This window comes from Bufo gargarizans, chromosome 8 (genome assembly GCF_014858855.1).
Source record: "Bufo gargarizans isolate SCDJY-AF-19 chromosome 8, ASM1485885v1, whole genome shotgun sequence".
In the NCBI taxonomy this organism is placed as follows: Eukaryota; Metazoa; Chordata; class Amphibia; order Anura; family Bufonidae; genus Bufo; species Bufo gargarizans.
Genome location: NC_058087.1, coordinates 111,050,456 through 111,072,843, shown reverse-complemented (window position 1 = coordinate 111,072,843; position 22,388 = coordinate 111,050,456). Strand labels below are relative to the sequence as shown.

Sequence of the window (22,388 nt, the reverse complement as noted above, 5' to 3'; positions counted from 1 at the left end):
GTTGTACATGGCAACCTGTACCAAGTAGACCGCAACTTTTTTGTACCATGCTCGGGTTTTGCGCATGGTGTTATATGGCTTGAGGACTTGATCAGAGAGATCAACTCCTCCAATATACCGATTGTAGTCGACGTACAGGAACAGGGGTGATGCCGTTACCATGAATTGTGGACAGCATAAGGACATCCCTCTTGTCCTTATACCTGACCAGCAACAGGTTTCCAATGGTAAGGGCACGGGTCTCACCCCTGGGGATAGGTACCTGGAGGGGGTGGCAGGGAGGCCGCGTTGATTTTTCCGCACGGTCCCACAAGCGGACGTGGATCTGGCGGCAAGGGACTGGAACAAGGGGATACTGGTATAAAAGTTATCCACGTAAAGGTGGTAACCCTTATCCAGCAGTGGGTACATAAGGTCCCACACAAGTTTCCCGGTAACACCCAGAGAGGGGGGACATTCTGGGGGTTGAATCCGGGAATCTCGCCCCTCGTATACACGAAATTTGTAAGTGTACCCTGAGGTATTTTGTATAGCTTCACGCCATACCTCGTTCACTTGGAGGGCACATACTAGCAGAAAATGAGTCTCCCCTTGAACGCAATGAGAGACTCATCAACCACGACCTTCCTTCCAGGTACATAGGCCTCCATGAATTTGGCCCCAAAGTGATCAATGACCGGCCGTATCTTATACAGACGGTCATGGGCAGGATCACCTTGTGGGGGACATGCTGCATTATCGGAATAATGCAGACATTTCCAGATGGCCTCAAACCGGGAGCGTGTCATGGCTGTACTGTAAAGTGGGGCCTGGTTATAGGACGTCCCCACTCCTGTACAGCCTGACACTGGGTTTCTTGACCAGGCCCATATGCAGCACGAGGCCTCAAAATGTCCTCATTTCGGCTGCACTGACCGGCGCCCAGCCACCCGGCCTGGCCAAAAAGGAGCCCGGGTGTTGAGCGACGAACTGTTGGGCGTACAGATTCGTCTTCTCCACCATCAGATTTACCAGTGGGTCACTGAAAAAATGACAAAAAAAAGTCATATTCAGTGTAGCCCACTGTGGAAATCTGGATTCCTGATTGGCCTGCAAAATCAGGAATCACCGGCTCGTATCGCTCTGGGCTACACCAGACTAGTTCACGGGCAGGGTGCTCCGGTGGATTTAACTGGTGGGCCGGGAAACCAGTATGAGCCCCAGAGCTGCTCGCACTAGTGTGGGCCACAGGGTCCCTAACATGGCGGTCCCCTTGCTCCGCCTGGCGGCGTCTTCGCTGCCTTGGGGGCCTCATCATCATCGCTAGATGATGAGGAGGATGCGGATGACAGCAGGAATGTGGGGTCATCCTCATCCTCACTGGGACTCTCAGAGTCGGAGGCAATCTGGGCGTATGCCTCCTCGACCGAGAACGTCCGGCGGGCCATAGGGGAGTGTGTGTCTGCGTGTATATGTGCGTGTGTGTAACTCTTTACATGTACGCCCTGTGTCCTTAAGTACCAGGGCACAAGGGCGTACCTGTACGCCCTATGTCCTTAAGAGGTTAACCCCTCAGTGACACAGGTTAACACAGGCATTTATCATTTCCCCCATAAGAGGGTAGCTTACCGGGCTGCCGGTCTAGGAAGGATCCGAGGGTCTGCGCATTGCGTCCTCTCCTGATGCCGACATGATGCAGGCTGCTCTCAGGACGCCGCCGATTCCCGCCACTTTTTGGAATTTTCAGGGGAAGTGACGTCTTACTTTGGCGCCAGTGGAACTCCACGCTTGTTCCCAGAGGGAATGGAAACAACTGGAGCAGGTAATGGGAGGGGAGTATTTAAAGATCTCCACATTGTTATCTGTCCCTGTGGAGGCAGGGTATCCTCCTGTCGTGCTGCTAGGGGGGCGTTTGGAAAAATATAATTTAAATGGAGGGTTAAATGTGTAAATGTATTTAAAAAAATACATCTCTCTCAATAGTTATATAGCTACTGAATGAGACAGAATTTTCAGAAGAAGGGATGCCTTTAACCATCTAAGCCCTCCTAGCTTAACCACTTCAGCCCCGCTAGGTGAAACCCCCTTCATGACCAGGCCACTTTTTACACTTCGGCACTACACTACTTTCACCGTTTATCGCTCGGTCATGCAACTTACCACCCAAATGAATTTTACCTCCTTTTCTTCTCACTAATAGAGCTTTCATTTGGTGGTATTTCATTGCTGATGACATTTTTACTTTTTTTGTTATTAATCAAAATGTAACGATTTTTTTGCAAAAAAATGACATTTTTCACTTTCAGCTGTGAAATTTTGCAAAAAAAAACGACATCCATATATAAATTTTTCGCTAAATTTATAGTTCTACATGTCTTTGATAAAAAAAAAAAAAATGTTTGGGCAAAAAAAAAAATGGTTTGGGTAAAAGTTATAGCATTTACAAACTATGGTACAAAAATGTGAATTTCCGCTTTTTGAAACATCTCTGACTTTCTGAGCACCTGTCATGATTCCTGAGGTTCTACAATGCCCAGACAGTAGAAAACCCCCACAAATGACCCCATTTCGGAAAGTAGACACCCTAAGGTATTCGCTGATGGGCATAGTGAGTTCATAGAACTTTTTATTTTTTGTCACAAGTTAGCGGAAAATGATGATGATTTTTTTTTTTTTTTCTTACAAAGTCTCATATTCCACTAACTTGCGACAAAAAATAAAAAATTCTAGGAACTCACCATGCCCCTCACAGAATACCTTGGGGTGTCTTCTTTCCAAAATGGGGTCACTTGTGGGGTAGTTATACTGCCCTGGCAATTTAGGGGCCCAAATGTGTGAGAAGAACTTTGCAATCAAAATGTGTAAGAAATGACCGGTGAAATACGAAAGGTGCACTTTGGAATATGTGCCCCTTTGCCCACCTTGGCAGCAAAAAAGTGTCACACATGTGGTATCGCCGTACTCAGGAGAAGTTGGGGAATGTGTTTTGGGGGGTCATTTTACATATACCCATGCTGGGTGAGAGAAATATCTTGGCAAAAGATAACTTTTCCCATTTTTTTATACAAAGTTGGCATTTGACCAAGATATTTTTCTCACCCAGCATGGGTATATGTAAAATGACCCCCCAAAACACATTCCCCAACTTTTCCTGAGTACGGCGATACCAGATGTGTCACACTTTTTTGCTGCCAAGGTGGGCAAAGGGGCACATATTCCAAAGTGCACCTTTCGGATTTTGCAGGGCATTTTTTACACATTTTGATTGCAAAGTTCTTCTCGCACATTTGGGCCCCTAAATTGCCAGGGCAGTATAACTACGCCACAAGTGACCCCATTTTGGAAAGAAGACACCCCAAGGTATTCCGTGGGGGGCACGGCGAGTTCCTAGAATTTTTTTTTTTTTTGTCACCACTTTGGAATTATACTGCCCTGGCTTTTTAGGGGCCCGAAAGCGTGAGAAGAAGTCTGGAATATAAATGTCTAAAAATGTTTACGCATTTGGATTCCGTGAGGGGTACGGGAGATTTTATTTTTTGACACAAGTTAGTGGAATATGAGACTTTGTAAGAAAAAACAAACAAAAAATGTCCGCTAACTTGTGCCAAAAAAAATGGCTGAATGGAGCCTTACCAGGGGGGGGGAGTGATCAATGACAGGGGGGTGATCACCCATATAGACTCCCTGATCACCCCCCTGTCATTGATCACCCCCCCTGTAAGGCTTCATTCAGACGTCCGCATGATTTTTACGGATCCATGGATACATGGATCGGATCCACAGAACGCATGCGGACGTCTGAATGGAGCCTTACAGGGGGGTTATCAATGACAGGGGGTAATCAGGGTGATCACCCCCCTGTCACTGATCACCCCCCCTGTAAGGCTCCATTCAGACGTCCGCATGATTTTTACGGATCCATGGATACATGGATCGGATCCACAGAACGCATGCGGACGTCTGAATGGAGCCTTACAGGGGGGTTATCAATGACAGGGGGTGATCAGGGTAATCAGGGTGATCACCCCCCTGTCACTGATCACCCCCCCTGTAAGGCTCCATTCAGACATCCGCATGATTTTTTACGGATCCATGGATACATGGATCGGATCCACAGAACGCATGCGGACGTCTGAATGGAGCCTTACAGGGGGGTTATCAATGACAGGGGGTGATCAGGGTAATCAGGGTGATCATCCCCCTGTCACTGATCACCCCCCCTGTAAGGCTCCATTCAGACATCCGCATGATTTTTTACGGATCCATGGATACATGGATCGGATCCACAGAACGCATGCGGACGTCTGAATGGAGCCTTACAGGGGGGTTATCAATGACAGGGGGTGATCAGGGTAATCAGGGTGATCACCCCCCTGTCACTGATCACCCCCCCTGTAAGGCTCCATTCAGACATCCGCATGATTTTTTACGGATCCATGGATACATGGATCGGATCCACAGAACACATGCGGACGTCTGAATGGAGCCTTACAGGGGGGTTATCAATGACAGGGGGTGATCAGGGTAATCAGGGTGATCACCCCCCTGTCACTGATCACCCCCCCGTAAGGCTCCATTCAGACGTCCGCATGATTTTTACGGATCCATGGATACATGGATCGGATCCGTAAAAATCATGCGGACGTCTGAATGGAGCCTGACAGGGGGGTGATCAATGACAGGGGGGTGATCAGGGAGTGTATATGGGTGATCACCCGCCTGTCATTGATCACCCCCCTGTAAGGCTCCATTCAGACGTCCGCATGATTTTTACGGATCCATGGATACATGGATCGGATCCGTAAAAATCATGCGGACGTCTGAATGGAGCCTGAAAGGGCGGTGATCAATGACAGGGGGGTGATCAGGGAGTGTATATGGGTGATCACCCGCCTGTCATTGATCACCCCCCTGTAAGGCTCCATTCAGACGTCCGCATGATTTTTACGGATCCATGGATACATGGATCGGATCCGTAAAAATCATGCGGACGTCTGAATGGAGCCTGACAGGGGGGTGATCAATGACAGGGCGGTGATCAATGACAGGGGGGTGATCAGGGAGTTTATATGGGGTGATCAGGGGTTTATAAGGGGTTAATAAGTGACCGGGGGGGGGGGGGGGTGTAGTGTAGTGTTTGGTGGGACTGTACTGACCTACCTGAGTCCTCTGGTGGTCGATCCTAACAAAAGGGACCACCAGAGAACCAGGTAGGAGGTATATTAGACGCTGTTATGAAAACAGCGTCTAATATACCTGTTAGGGGTTAAAAAATTCGGATCTCCAGCCTGCCAGCGAGCGATCGCCGCTGGCAGGCTGGAGATCCACTCGCTTACCTTCTGTTCCTGTGAGCGCGCGCGCCTGTGCGCGCGCGTTCACAGGAAATCTCGCGTCTCGCGAGAGGACGCGTATATGCGTCCAGGAGGAGTAAAACAACCACCTCCCGGACGCATATACGCGTACGGCGGTCGGGAGGTGGTTAAACACCCTTAATGACCAGACCACTTTTTACAATTCTGCACTACACTACTTTCACCGTTTATTGCTCGTTCATGCAACTTAACACCCAAATAAATTTTACCTCCTTTTCTTCTCACTAATAGAGCTTTTATTTGGTGGTATTTCATTGCTGCTGACTTTTTAACTTTTTTTTGTTAGTAATCAAAATGTAACACATTTTTTGCCAAAAAATTACATTTTTTCACTTTCATTTGTAACATTTTTCAAAAAAACAACATCTATATATAAAATTTTCGCTAAATTTATTGTTCTACATGTCTGATAAAAAAAATGGGTAAAAAAAAAATGGTTTGGGTAAAAGTTATAGCGTTTACAAACTATGGTACAAAAATGTGAATTTCCACTTTTTGAAGCAGCTGACTTTCTGAGCACCTGTGATGTTTCCTGAGGTTCTACAATGCCCAGACAGTACAACGCCCCACAAATGACCCCATTTCGGAAAGTAGACACCCTAAGGTATTCGCTGAAGGGGATAGGGAGTTCATAGAACTTTTAATTTTTTGTTACACGTTAGCGGAAAATTATAACTTTTTTTTTTCTTAGAAAGTCTCATATTTCACTAACTTGTGACAAAAAATAAAAACTTCCATGAACTCACTATGCCCATCATGAAATACCTTGGGGTGTCTTCTTTCCAAAATGGGGTCACTTGTGGGGTAGTTATACTGCCCTGGCATTTTAGGGGCCCCAATGCGTTATAAGTAGTTTGAAATCAAAATCTGTAAACAATGGCCTGTGAAATCCTAAAGTAGCTCTTTGATATGTGGGCCCCTTTGCCCTTCTAGGCTGCAAAAAAGTGTCACACATCTGGTATCGCTGTACTCAGAAGAAGTAGGGCAATGTGTTTTGGGGTGTCTTTTTACATATACCCATGCTGGGTGAGAGAAATATCTTGGAATGGGAAAAGTTTTTCTTTTGCCAACATATTTCTATCACCCAGCATGGGTATATGTAAAAAGACACCCCAAAACACATTGCCCTACTTCTTCTGAGTACGGCGATACCAGATGTGTGACACTTTTTTGCAGCCTAGATGCGCAAAAGGGGCCAAATTCCTTTTAGGAGGGCATTTTTAGACATTTGGATCCCAGACTTCTTTTCACGCTTTAGGGCCCCTAAAATGCCAGGGCAGTATAAATACCCGACATGTGACCCCATTTTGGAAAGAAGACATCCCAAGGTATTCAATGAGGGGCATGGCGAGTTCATAGAATTTTTCTTATTTATTTTTTTTGGCACAAGTTAGCGGAAATTTTTTATTTTTTTTTCTCAGTCTCCCTTTCCGCTAACTTGGGACAAAAATTTCAATCATTCATGGACTCAATATGCCCCTCAGCGAATACCTTGGGGTGTCTTCTTTCCAAAATGGGGTCATTTGTGGGGTGTTTCTACTGCCCTGACATTTGAGGGTCTCCGCAATCATTACATGTATGGCCAGCATTAGGAGTTTCTGCTATTCTCCTAATATTGAGCATACAGGTAATGAGTTTTTTTTTTCCGTTCAGCGTCTGGGCTGAAAGAAAAAAAATGAACGGCACAGATTTCTATATTCGGATCGATCAATGTGGATGAAAAAATCTCTGCCCAAAAAAAAAAAAAAGAGGAGAAAGGCGTCTGCCAGGACATAGGAGCTCTGCCCAACATCCATACCCACTTAGATCGTATGCCCTGGCAAACCCGATTTCTCCATTCACATCAATCGATGTGGATGAATAAATCATTGCCGGGATTCATTTTTTTTTTTTTTTTTTTATATACAAAGTGTTTGCCAAAGCATATGAACACCGCCGCCCCCTCAGCTCATATGCCTCGGCAAACGTATCTTTTACTGCAGAGGAGAAATCTCGTCTTGCAGCGCCGCATACACCGACTTTTGTGTAATCTGACAGCAGCGCAATGCTTCTGTCAGTATGCACATCAGTGCTGCAGCTAGTCTATCGGTTGGTCCACCTGGAAGGTAAAAAAAAAAAAAAACAGGCCTCACCGCAATAAATTTATTAACTTTATAATAACATTTGAACGGAACATATACACTTTATTTAACTTTTTGAACAGAACGCTAACTTTTTTGCTTACTGTTTTTATTTATTTATTTTATTTATTTATTTATTTTTGCACCTTTTATAGGACAAACCTCTCTTTCCCCGTGGGACAATGTGCAAAGCGCGAATCGCCCAAAGATTTGGCGAAGTACATTATGCACTTTGTCCCAGGTGAAACGAGAGGTTTGCCGCAGCTGTGAGTGAAAGGGCCCTAATGGCCCTGTGTGCCTGTCTTATGAGATGCAATCCCTATGCTAAGTGTACCTGTCTGTGGTACTTCTGGAAACACTCCCCTAAGCATAGGGCAGGGTTGTCAGGACAGAAATAGCGGGTGTCATGCCTTATTCCACTTCTGCTACAGACACAACATCTTTTTCGGGGTGATGGTTGGGTTGAGGTACCAGCACCGACATTGGGGAAATGTCGCTCGTGTAGACGGCTCACTACTCTGGTGGATGGGGCCACGGAACCTCCTGAATACAGGAGGTTCTCTATGATCTCTTCCTGAATTTTGAGGAAGGATCCTGTTCTCCCAGCCTTACTGTAGAGAACAAAACTATTATAGACAGCCAATTGAATTAAATATACAGACACCTTCTTATACCAGCGTCTGGTGTGTCGGGAAACTAAATAGGGAGCCAACATCTGGTCATTGAAGTCCACCCCTCCCATGAGCGAATTATAGTCGTGGACACAGAGGGGCTTTTCAATGACACTGAGAAAGAGAAGAAAATCCAGCTCTCTCCGGTGAAAAAATGCAAAACTTTATTCCAGCGAGTTAAAATCCATACAGGTGTACAAACACAGTCAACATGTTTCAGACCTCAAAGGAATATGGGTCCTTCCTCATGACAAACGTGTTAATGAAATGGGAGCTCTCCCTTAAGTAGCCCAAACTAACCCCAGGCTGATAGATATCACCCGGGAGGTGGAGACCCAAGGGGGCGTTCCCATGCACATGACAAAATAGAAACCCTATTAAACAATGGCAGACACCAGTAAAAGGAAAACACTTACATATAGATAAATTAAGTCACTAAAAACAGTGATCATTGTACTAAGTAAAAATACAAGTACAAACAGAGCAAAAGTACTAATAGCAAAGCATATGTGTGGTAGAAAAGACGAAACGGTCCCAAATCAATACTGTAAAATGAGATCATGACGTCTATTTAAACCACAGGGCTGGCGAGATTCTAACTGGAAGATCCAGAAAGCCTCCCTATTGAGGAGTTTCCTCCTGTGATCTCCCCCCCTAGGCGGCAAAAAAACTCTTTCTATACCCTTTACTAGTAGGTGGGATACATCACCAGCATGTACCACTGCAAAATGCAGGCTGACTGCAGAGACATTCTGGTCCTTATAATGAGGCACATCGGAAATGTGTCTGCGAATCCGATTTTTTAGGGCAATATTATTAGCCCTAGCTTTTTTTCAGTGTCCAAAAAACCACAAGCCACCTGGTTACAGCATAAAGGTAACTTTAAGTGTGGTCATAAAAAATGCATTTGTTGCCAACATATGACTACTGAAAAAACGTTCAAGTCCATGAATAACGAGAGGGTATACAATATTCAATCCTACATCAATTGTAACACCAAATACGTGGTGTATCTTGTTACATGTACGGCTTGTTCTTTGTTGTATGTGGGCTGCACCACTACCCCCTTAAAAAATCGGATTCGCAGACACATTTCCGATGTGCCTCATTATAAGGACCGGAATGTCTCTGCAGTCAGCCTGCATTTTGCAGTGGTACATGCTGGTGATGTATCCCACCTACTAGTAAAGGGTATAGAAAGAGTTTTTTTGCCGCCTAGGGGGGGAGATCACAGGAGGAAACTCCTCAATAGGGAGGCTTTCTGGATCTTCCAGTTAGAATCTCGCCAGCCCTGTGGTTTAAATAGACGTCATGATCTCATTTTACAGTATTGATTTGGGACCGTTTCGTCTTTTCTACCACACATATGCTTTGCTATTAGTACTTTTGCTCTGTTTGTACTTGTATTTTTACTTAGTACAATGATCACTGTTTTTAGTGACTTAATTTATCTATATGTAAGTGTTTTCCTTTTACTGGTGTCTGCCATTGTTTAATAGGGTTTCTATTTTGTCATGTGCATGGGAACGCCCCCTTGGGTCTCCACCTCCCGGGTGATATCTATCAGCCTGGGGTTAGTTTGGGCTACTTAAGGGAGAGCTCCCATTTCATTAACACGTTTGTCATGAGGAAGGACCCATATTCCTTTGAGGTCTGAAACATGTTGACTGTGTTTGTACACCTGTATGGATTTTAACTCGCTGGAATAAAGTTTTGCATTTTTTCACCGGAGAGAGCTGGATTTTCTTCTCTTTCTTATTGCATATACCGCATCCAGGAGCGGCATCCGTGCACCTCTGGTGATTCTACTACTGCAGGTGAGAGCTGCCTTATGTTCTTTTCAATGACACTGGTTGCTCGTTCAATTTGTATTTTCGTGTCTGCTTGAATGGAGGAGAGCATGTAAATGTCACACTTGTCTCTCCATTTCACCGCGAGCAGTTCTTCATTACACAAGGCAGCCCTCTCCCTTGCAAGACGGGTGGTAACGAGCCGTTGTGGGAAGCCCCGGTGACTAGGTCGCCCGGTGCCACAGCAGCCAATCTGTTCTAGGAACAAATGCCTGAAGAGGGGCACACTTGTGTAGAAATTGTCCACATAAAGATGGTACCCCTTGCCAAATAAGGGTGACACCAAGTCCCAGACTGTCTTCCCACTGCTCCCCAGGTAGACAGGGCAACCGACCGGCTCCACGGTCTGATCTTTACCCTCATAGATCCGAAATTTGTGGGTATAGCCTGTGGCCCTTTCACAGAGCTTATACAATTTGACCCCATACCTTGGGATGTATTGTTTGAAGCCTGGTAAATGTATAAGGGACTCGTCTACGCGGATGTTTTGCTCTGGGGTATACAAATCAGCAAATTTGTTGTTGAAGTGGTCTATGAGGGGCCGAATTTTGTGATGCCGGTCAAAAGCTGGGTGGCCTCTGGGACGGTAGGTGGTGTTATCGCTAAAGTGCAGGAAACGCAGGATGGCCTCAAAACGTGCCCTGGACATAGGAGCAGAGAACATGGGCATGTGATGAATTTGGTTCGTGGACCAATATGACCGCAATTCATGCTTTTTGGTTAGACCCATGTTGAGGAGTAGGCCCAGAAAATGTATTAATTCGGAAACTTGGACGGGTTTCCACTGGAAAGGCTGGGCTTAATAGCTTCTCGGGTTGGCGGCTATAAAATGAGTGGCATACCGATTTGTTTCTGCCACAACTATGTCCAAGAGCTCCGCAGTCAAGAACAGCTCACAAAATCCCATGGCCGAACCGATCTGAGCTGTCTCAACCCGAACTCCAGACTGGGCGGTGAAAGGGGGAACTAATGGTTCGGCTGAAGTTGGGGACTGACAATCAGGGTTTGCCGACACCTCAGGGACTCTAGGTGGTCTACGGGCCTGTCTGTGCGGTGGCTGCGACGGGGGTAACTATTGCACGTGCCACCGTACCAGCTTCAACTGCCCTTCTGGTGCTCTCCACTTCACCATGTTGTACGGCAGTGCTGGTACTACGTCCAGGGTGGGCTGCGTTGCTGGTGTATGGCTCACCACGTAATCCGACAACGCCAGCCTCTGCTGCCCTTGAAGCGGATCCTGCGCAACCTGTGGTCTAGCAACACTAGGCCTGGTGCTATCAGGGACCTCAACCTCCTCGTCCGAACTTCGGTCAGACTGCCACTGCTTTCTACTAGGGATCGACCGATATAGATTTTTTAGGGCCGATACCAATAATTTGTGAACTTTCAGGCCGATAGCCGATAATTTATACCGATATTCTGGGAATTTTCATTTTTGAAAAAAAAAAAAAAAAAAAATTCCCACAAATCTGCTGAAAATTAATGTTTATTGTTAATGTGTATTTTTTTATTATTTTTGTAAATCTTTCTTTTTCATTTATATTTAATATTTTGGTGTTTTTATTTTTGTAACTTTTTTTTTAAACTAACTTTTGCCCCCTTAGGGACTAGAACCCTTGTCCTATTCACCCTGATAGAGATCTATCAGGGTGAATAGTAGCTCACGCTGTCCCTGCTGCTGTGTGCTTTGTGCACACAGCAGCATGGAGCTTATCATGGCAGCCAGGGCTTCAATAGCGCCCTGGCTGCCATGGTAACCGATCGGAGCCCCAGCATTACACTGCTGGGGCTCCGATCGGAGGAGCAGGGGAGAGGGGATCCTGTGGAGGGGCGCACTGCGACTGGGGTGGGGGGGCCCTATGCGCCACCACTGCTTAATACTGAGGGGGAGGGGGGGGGCGCACTGCGCCACTAATGTCCAATACTGGGGGGCTTGGGGGGGGGGGGCGCACTGCGCAACCAATGAAGCTTAATCTCTAATTTATTCATATACAGGAGGCGGGAGCTGGCTGCAGGATCACATAGCCGGCTCCCGACCTCTATGAGCAGTAGCTGCGATCCGCGGCACCTGAGGAGTTAACTACCGCAGATCTCAGCTACTGCTCATAGAGGTCGGGAGCCGGCTATGCGATACTGCGCAGCCAGCTCCCGCCTCCTGTATATGAATAAATGAGAGATTAAGCTTCATTGGTGGCGCAGTGTCCATAGCTCCTCCCCTCCTTGTCCCCTGTCCTTTCATTGGCAGCAGCAGCACAGGGGGAGGAGACACTGCTCCTTCTCCCCTGTGCTGCTGCTGATGGAACATAAAGAGCGCTGACAGCAGCGCGATCTGTGTTCCCCATACGCTATCGGAATATCGGCAAAGTAAATGCCGATACCGATAGCGTTCAAAATTCTGAATATCGGCCGATATCGGTAAATCCGATAATCAGTCGATCCCTACTTTCTACAGGTTAATTTTCTGACCCGCTGGATTCGTCAGATGAGGGTTTCCATTCCTCATCCGACTGGGTCAGAATACTGTAGTCCTCTTCAGAAGAATACCCCTTGTTTGACATTTAGACTACTAAATTTAGGGGGTATTCCCTGAGTCTACCCAAGAAAAAAAGCAAGCCTGGCTTACAAATAGGAGGCTAGCGAAGTACCAGAAGCCGCAGCGATTGATAAAAAATATCAAAACTGTTTTTTTTTTTTTTTTTTTTTATCGCTGCAGCGCTTGTAAAGTGATTGTGCAGTGATCAAAAAAAATAATTTTTTGTCACTGCGGCGGGGCGGGTGTGGGTGAACACACGTGTGGGCGACCGATCAGGCCTAATCGGGCAAACACTGCGTTTTGGGTGGAGGGCGAGCTAAGGTGACACTAATACTATTATAGATCTGACTGTGATCAGTTTTGATCACTTACAGATACTATAAAAGTACAAATGCTGATTAGCGATACTCTAATCAGCGAATCAGTGACTGCGGTGCGGTGGGCTGGGCGCTAAACGATCGCTATCTGCCTAACCAAGGGGCCTAAACTATCCTAAAACCTATCAGTCAATACCAGTGGGAAAAAAAGTGACAGTTTACACTGATCACTTTTTTTCCTTTCACTAGGTGATTGACCCGGGCATTCAATGGGTTAATTGGGGTGATGGGGGGTGATCTGGAGGCTAAGTGTGGTGTTTTGTGTACTCACTGTGAACTATGCTCCTCTGCTGAGACCAACCGACGAAAAGAATCAGCAGAGGAGCACAGCAGCCATTTAACACCTTATATTTATAATTATAAGGTGTTAAATGGCCTGTGATTTGTTTTTTAAATAATAATCAGCCTGCCAGCGATGATCATTGGCTGGCAGGCTGATGATGTAACACCCCTCGAACTTTTGCCGGTCCGCGATGCGCATGCACGGGCGGGCTGTGAGCGTCATCTCGCGAGATGACGCATCCCTGTGTGATTCTGCCTGAGACTGCCGCCTCCGGAACGCGATCCTGCGTTAGGCGGTCCGGAGGCGGTTAACATATATATCTCCTTGAGAAGCCAATTTGACCCTAAAGGGTTAATTCGACATGTAATCTAAACAACTCTGTCCTGTCACTTCTCTTATCTCTCTGCTCTGCTATCTGACTGAGCCAAACCTTTCAGGGATATATTGTTTCACAGGGCGTCAGGGAGCCACTATCTAATAGCAGAAGACTCCCTGAACGTCCGGGAGACTTGAGATTCCTGCAGGGTTTTATATACACCTATACATCAAAATAGGTTTGGATAAAGGGTGCACACACAGCGTCACTTCCGGTACTGGAAGTTCCACGGTGGAACGCACTTGTTATACTATACATGGAAATCACAATTATAAATATCGTTGAAGGGCTAGTTTGCATTGCTCATGGTTAACTACTTGTCGCTTCATAGGGAAGGGGCAGAGAAGAGGCGCTTGATAGACAGGCACATCTATGTTGCACTGTGTAACTGCGGCCGCGCATCGGAAGTGAGCTCATTTCCGGTCCATGGACCGCATAGTTGGAACGCAACGGGTGCAATTGGAAATCATATGGAGGCGTGGATCGCATAGACGGGTCACCAACTCTCCTGAGATAAATGCATGTATATAGCATAGTGTGTTGGATATAAATAACATATTTGAGGGAAATGTGTGCCACATAATCTACACTGACAAATTATGAGGGCTTTAAAGGATATATAAAAAGTGAATTAACAAGATCAACATCTAAATGTACATTGGACATAAATATAAATCAAATATAATTTTAAATGGGAAACTACATATAGAAAAATAGAAGTATGTATAAACATAAAATGCAAAATATAGATATATAGATAACAAAAATATAGATAATATATATATATATATATATATATATATATGTCTATATTTTTATATATGTGTATATGTATGTATATATATATATATATGAGTATGGATGTAAAAACAGAAAAATGACCTACCATGCTCCGCATTTTTCATAAGTTGAGGTTATGACTTCACAGGTATTAATTATTGGCCTGTGCGTACACATATGCAACTGGTATAAAACAATAATATATACATATGGACATGCACAACATATACATACATACATAAGTGGGCCGCCACAGAGTATACCGATGGAACCAAGGATACAATGATGTGTGAAAATGATTCCAAAAATAATAATTATATATTTAAAATATATACATGTATATAAAAAATGATCCCAGTTTACATCACTGTCTCTTATTTCGACTACACAACTGTGAACTACCCTCCAAGGTGTAGCTACTACTTGATGTGTTTCAGAATTTTGTTAGAACTTTAAGGACACATACTATTGACACAATATATCCAGTAAGTCAATTAATTTTAATAGTGCCTGTATTCCAAACTCTAATTGAGGCCAAAGGAGGAAAATGAATGTGTGCACCCTTTGGTGCCTTTTTCGATGCCCAAACCTATTTTGATGTATAGGTGTATATAAACCCCTGTGTATTGTATATTGTATTGCTCCTGAGGAAGGGGTGTGCAATAACCCCGAAACGCGTTGAGCTGTATCATCTATTAAAGGAACCTTGCTTAATTATTGGAGTCCACCGGCTCATCTATCTGAAGGATACCTAACATTCTACAGGCGATCTCGGCAAAGGGGGTTTATGGCGTCAAGTGTCTTGAGCTTTATCATAATACCCTTCAGACCCAATAGGTCACATAACATGACTGGGATATAAGCACTAGGTAAACCTATATGATGCAGAATGGTTAATATTAAATTGCACTGGGAAAAGATGTAGATCCTACAGTGTCACTATATTACAGTTTGGACACTTCACGCGTCACAGTTCAGACTAAACATTAATCTATCAGGCTCGGAAATGGGGAAAAAGGAAAGAGAGACAACTGTCGAGTGTGGTCCCTCCTGCCCCCAGTGTCACAAATTGTAGGGGCAGTAGTTTAAGGGAATGCCTGGTTCATAGTCATTATATCCCCCCGTCAAGCCCTGGTACTTGGCTTGAACGCTGTCTTATGGGAATATTCCGTTGTGGAACCTGCAAAGCCTGTGATTTTGTTTCAACCACCAAAACGGTCACCTGCTCTCTGGCGAATCGGGTCTTTGCAATTAGAGATTTTGCTAATTGCAAGACCAAATGCGCAATTTATATTTGCCAGTGTCTGTGTCCTAAGGACTATATTGGAAAAATTATCAGAGAGGTTAGGAGGAGAATTTGTGAACATATAAACAATGTCCACAAAAGGAATGCAACACCCGTGGCTAACCATGTCCTCGATGTCCATTCAGGAGACCCAAGGGTTTTGAAATTCTCAGTGTTAGAGGTGGTTCCTCCGTCACCGAGAGGAGTTGACTGGGACAAGAAAATCCTACAAAAGGAGACTGAGTAGATTTTCAGATTTCGGTCCCAGTCCCCCCGCTGGCCTAAATGAAAGACTCACATTTGAATGCTTTATCTGACCTAGGTGGAGGCGACAGGTGTCTCTCTTAAGCTTTTTCCCATTATCTAGCCAGCCTAAGTGATAGATTAACGTTTAGTCTGAACTATGAAGCGTTCAAGCTGTATTTAATATAGTGACACTGTAGGATCTACATCTTTTCCTAGTGCAATTTTAATATTAACTCTTCTGCATCATATAGGTTTACCTAGTGCTTATATCACAGTCATGTTATGTGACTTATTGGGTCTGAAGGGTATTCTGTTCTGATGCTGTGTTGGTACTGTCATCCCTCTATAGGTGGATCACTCCTTACATTATGCTGGTCCTGAATACACGCCGGCCAGAAGTCGATTTTTCAAAATTTGCGTTCTACGGCTCGGAAATTGAGCACTCCAGCCGGATGTGATATGCGTTCCAAATTTGCGTTCCAAATACCGGAGGAGCATGTATGGCCTATAAGTCTCCTCACACTTAAGGTGCTCTCTCCCTAAGGAGATTTAATTCCCCCCCCTTGCTCGGACACAGGCCTCCTACCCAGTTAAGCCAGTACTCTCTGCTCTGCACTGATGAGGGGCAATCACCCCGAAACAGCTGTCTGCAGATGAGGTGCTGACTTATTTAATATCCAAGTCATGTCTCAAGGCTTATTTTTAGAGCTGAATATTGACATATAGGATAGCTGCCTTACATCTGGTGGCATTAGAGGCAAGGCTTGTTAAGAGCTCATTTGCATTTCTCCCCTCCCAGAATTCCAGAGGAGCATTCTGGGAGGGGAGTATAGTCTCCTCACACTGCTTAAGGTGATCTCTCCCTAAGGAGAGCTAGTCCCCCCCCCCCCCCCTTGTTTCTTTACATAGAATCATAAATCGGTATAATTCTATGCGTCTCCGGCAGTGCTTTGAGGTCAGGCCGGTGGTTCTCCTTTACATGCTCTGCGAGTTCAATGCATGGGACTCGCTTGTGTGAAAGGGACATAAAAGGGAATATATAATGAAGGGAAGGTCACCCATTGTTTAAGGTTTCAATTAGACTACCCAATTTTCTATGTGGATGCCGAAGTGTTTAGGAAGGCGTATTGTACTTGTGTACTCACAAGCTTGCCGTCCTTTTCCAGTGGCATGCCTAGCGTGTTTGGCACCTGGGGTCGGTCCTTTCTCTGGCACCCCCTCTCCCCAATACTTTAAAAAAATTGTGCCCTCATTGTACAACCTTCACAGTAGTTTTATACAGATGTTTCCCCCTCACAGTAGTTATGCCCACATTGTGCCCTCTCACAGTAATTATGCCCTCTCTGTGCCCCTTTCACAGTTATGATGCCCTCTTTGTACCTCCTTCACAGTAATAATCCCCATTGTGCCCCCTTTATTGTAATAATGCCCATTTTTTCCCCTTTCACAGCAATAATGCCCATTGTGCCCCTTTAATAATAGTAATGCACACTGTGCTAGTAATACCCTCTGTGACCCCTCCATTAAAGAAATCCCCATTGTCCCCCTTCACTGTAATAATGCCCTTTGTGCCACTTCACTGTAATAATGCCCATTGTGCCACTTCACAGTAATAATGCATTCATGTGCCCCCTTCACATGAATAATGCCCACTATGCCCCCTTCACAGTAGTAATGCCTCCTGTGCTCTCTTCTTTGTAATAATGCCCTCTGGCTCTGTGCCCCCTCTATAGTAGAAATGCCCATTGTGGCCCCTTCACCATTACTAATGGTCTCTGTGCCCCCTCCATAGTAATAAAGTCCTGTGTGCCCCCTCCACAGTAATTAAGCCCTCTTTACCTCCTCTGTATATAAAAAAAAACAAAGGAAAAAGAAAAAACAGTAACTACTTACCTTGTCCCGTTCCTGAAGCTCACATACCTCTCTTTTCTGCAGGCACAGATCGCTCTGCAGCACTGTATGGGAGGAGCTTATGCAGATTTCCGGGCTACAGGTGCTGGCAGCGAGATCTGTGTCTGCAGGCTGAATGATGGAGCAGGGAGAAGTCTTCCTCCTTCACCATTCAGGGCGCCGCTGGCCTGAAGCTGCAGTGCGGCGTTGGGAAAAGTCTAATCGCCATTTGCAAATTCCTGGTCGCATTGGCGATAATTTTGTTCGCCATCTGGACCACTGCATGGGGTTACTATTGCCACTGCTGCTGCTGCCACCCTCCCCACACTACCATGGGGCCACTACTAGCACTGCTACTGTTGCCACCTTCCCCACTGTTTCATTGGTCCACTGTTGTCATAGTTACTGCCACAGCTTGTAACTGTCAATGTCACTGCTGCTGCTGCAGCATTCCTACTCTTTCATGGGGGTACAATTGTCTCTGTTAATGCCACTGCTGCCACCCACTTGGCTGACACACTGGTATTGGGCCCCCAAGTTGGTTCAAAATACTGTTATACAGCTGTAACTTCCAAGCCTTCACACTGAGATTGGTCCACCAAGTGGGAAGAATATTAGGGTGGGTTCACACCAGTGTTTTGCTGGTTTTCAGCCTTCTGTCCAACGTTCAGCCTTCTGTCCTGCCTGTATGTTCTTTAAAACGGAAATGAACGGTTCTCATTTTATTTAACCTACACTTCAGTGGAAGTTGGATGTCATTGTATTGACATTTGCTCCAATTCCATCTTAAATCTGTTTTTATGCCGGATTTGAAAATGATTTTATGCAGATTGGCCTGGGTATAGCCTGATTTTATAGCGATTCGTGACAAATTAATTTGTAACAAATTAAATTTCTTATCGGACTTTGGTGAAGCTGCCGAATGAAATCTTTCTAAAATTTGCTAATCTCTACTCACTATCCCAGCATATTAGACTCTCTAAAGCAGGGGTGCACAACCTTTTTTGGTCTGAGGGCCGCATTGTCGCATCACTCTATTACAAGGGGCTGCAAACAAAATATATAAAAATGATCAGTGCTCGTTTTCATCAGCCTTTTAGACAAGCTGGTGCAAAATAAATGGGGAGGAATGATCGTTACCACAGTCGTTCCTCTCTCATTCACTGGTAGCTTATCCCTGTTTACACAGGGAGATGTGCTGACAATAATTATACATCTTTTATCCTGATAAAATATGCTAATCAGCTGACCAACGAGTGATTGCTCATTTATCGGCTAATCAGCCGCACAATTATACAGGCCAGATATCAGGAATGAGCATTCCTATGAACACTTGTTCCCAGACTTACCTGCTCCTCGCAGCTCTGGTCCTCTGCACTGACCATGCTGCCTTCATCTTCTGGTCCCCGCACTGTTTACTCCTGACAGTGCATGGACATAGTCAAATGCACCTCTCCGGCCAATAACTGGCTTCAGCAGTGATGTAGCCACAAGCAGTCTGTCAACTCTGAAGCCAATCATTGACTGGAGGGGTGTATGACTATACCCATGCACTGCCAGGTGTAAACAGTGCAGGGACTGGAAGATGGAGGCAGTGTGGAGCAGCGCAAAGGAAATGACCAGGTAAGTATAAATCTTCTATTACAGGGGCTATGCTGCGGGACCTTGTTAAAAAAAAAAAAAAATTTGTACTGGGAAATCCCTTTAAACCCTTAAAAAGACCTTTATAATTGGTTTATTATTTATTTTTTTACATATATTTTTGCCACATATTTCCCAAAAGAGGTCATAACAATTGGGGACAGTGAACACACTTTTTTTTTTCTTTTATTTGTATTTTATTATTTTTTATAATTTTCTATTTTTTTATGTTTTTGCCATATAATATGTTCCCCAAAAGGACTTTATTTTTTATTTATTTTTATTTATTTCTTTTTTATTATGTTTTCTTTTTATTGTTTTCAAATTTTATTTTATATATATATATATATATATATATATATATATATATATATATATATATATATATTTTTTTTTTTTTTTTCCCCACAGAATTTGTCCCCAAGAGGTCACTCCAAAGGAGCCCCAGTTGTGGAGAAACCAGGTTGCTGTGAGGGCTTTGTACAAGGCAGAGCTGATCACGGTCTACTGACCCTGCAGCTCTGTGCTCCTCTTCCCCAAGATGCCTGGTGATCATGTGATCGCCGGATCAAAACTGCATACCTCTCATTGAGCGTTATGTACCTATTTGAGGGAGAACGCAGAAGAGCTGATAAACTGCTTTTGCCTTCTCCTCGGCTCCCCTGCTTCTTCTAAAATGCAGCAGCAGAAACTTCAATCCATCGCTATGCGGCACTCTGGGCAGAATGATCAGCTGTGTTTCTGCTCTGCAGGACAGGGGCCACAAACCTTGGCTCTGGGGGCCGCAGGTTGTGCACCCCTGCTCTAAAGCTACCTGAGAACGCACTAATTCAGGAAAGCCTATAGTAACCGGGCTACCAGTATGTTACTTTATGAACAGCTTCTAACCTCACCTACTGTCTCCTTTTCATCTTCCAAGTAAGCCCTCTTAATCAGGGTCCTCTTCCTCTGTTCCAGTCTGTCACTAAGTTAGTTTATTATTACTGTACTTGTTTTTGAAATTAGATTATGTTTGTATATCCCTTTTTTTATCTGTATTGTGCCCTGGAATTAAATGTTCCTTTGTAAAAATGTATTTTTTTTAATAGGAGGTAGAACAGGATGTGAAGAACTTAGAAGACTTGCAAGATGAATATGATTTTAAATGTAAAACTGTACACAGTAGAGGTAAGAATTTAGAAAACATTATGTATAACATATATAAAAGTCTACTCGTTTTATAAAAAAAAGTTTTATGCACTAATACAACTTTTCTTCTATTTCTGTAATCTGTTTTATCTGGTTTATGTAACTATGCATTCTGGTCATAATTTCAATACACTATGAGAGGAATTTAATAAAATCCTATTCACTGCCTTACCAATGTACCAATTTATTACAGGTGGCAATTGAAACTTTGTGTTGCTTTACCCATTTTGCAAAAATTATTTAAAGTTTTGAGGATGAATAATCAGACAAACCAAAATGAAAATAGTGTATTTTTGAAATGGTAATTATTTATTTTCTTTGTTAAGGAAGCACTTTCAGAACATTATTCTAGTTATAAATGTTCATTAATTAATACTCCTTTGTTTGGAGAAGTCTTAAACCCCTTCCCCATACACGTACAACTCGGCATAAAGCATGTTCCTGACATTTGCTGTACATTTACAGTGTACTTATTGGGAGGGGGGGAACAGCAGCTGTACTTTCCCTATCAGCATCAGAGGTCTGGCTGTAACCGCTGGCATTGCTTAAAATTCCAATGCTGGTGGATTAACCCCTTCTTTCTTGTTCACAGGAGCCCAGAACTGTACACAATACTCCTTGTGCTGTCTGGCTAATGATTTCTAAAGTGGCAGAACTATGTTTGCATCATGTGCATTATCTATGCCTCTTTTGATGCCCCTCATAATCTTATTGACTTTGACAACAGCTGCCTGACTCTGGTTGCTACAGTTAAGTTTACTGTGAACTAAAATTCCTAAGTCTTTGTCCATGTCAGTATTACCCAGTTATCATTTAGTATGTACTGGTGACTTGTGGTTTCCCTTCCCATGTGCATAAGCTTACATTTTTCAGTGTTAAAGGCTATATACACCTTCAGAGGCAATTGTTTTATGATTGTATGTTACTCATTTTTGGCTAAAAATCATTTTTTCAATTGGCCTTTATTAAAAATATTGAGCTGTTCTGTCAAAAAGGGTTAACATTTCTCTGTGTGACTGGTACTTTCGCTGTGTGCTTGTCATCTAAAAAACATTATCTCTTAACTACGAAAAGGTCATAAACAATTATTTAAGCCACGTTCTTATCAGTAGGATAAGAACTGAGCTATAATGAGTGTTTAGGAGGATATAGAGCAGAGAAAAGGAGTCCGTCTGCTCCTGGTCTGACGGAAAAGACAGAAATGGTGCTTATACAGCATGTTAGCTCTGTACAGAAAAAAAGGAAGCCATATTTTTACTAAAGACGAATCAATTTTTTTTAAAGCTCAAAATGAGTACAACGCAATAATAATAAAAAAAATACCCCCAAAGGTGTACATAGCCTTTAACCCCTTAAGGACACGGCCATATTTCACCTTAAGGACCAGGCCATTTTTTGCAAATCTCACCAGTGTCACTTTGTGTGAATAACTTTAAAACGCTTTTACTTATCCAGGCCATTCTGAGAGTTTTTTCGTCACATATTGTACTTCATGACACTGGTAAATTGGAGTAAAAATTTTTTTTTTATTTATTAAAAAATACCAAATTTACCCAAAAGTTGTAAAAAAATTAGCAAATTTCCAAGTTTCAATTTCTCTACTTTTATAATACATAGTAATAACTCCAAAAATAGTTATTACTTTACATTCCCCATGTGTCTACTTCATGTTTGGATCATTTTGGGAATGCAATTTTATTTTTTGGGGATGTTACAAGGCTTAGAAGTTTAGAAGCAAATATTGAATTGTTTCTGAAATTTTCCTAAACCCACTTTTTAAGGACCAGTTCAGGTCTG

General features: G+C 43.8%; 1 protein-coding gene across 2 annotated transcripts in view; it reads left to right on the top strand.

Moving 5' to 3' along the window:
- The window catches only part of STAT1 (signal transducer and activator of transcription 1), a 1,065,817-nt gene that overhangs the window by 181,728 nt on the left and 861,701 nt on the right, over nt 1-22,388 (top strand). For both annotated transcript variants that reach the window (XM_044304320.1, XM_044304319.1), the window contains exon 6: nt 20,492-20,570. In XM_044304320.1, the coding sequence (XP_044160255.1) occupies nt 20,492-20,570 (79 nt within the window). The remainder of the gene's footprint in view (nt 1-20,491; nt 20,571-22,388) is intronic.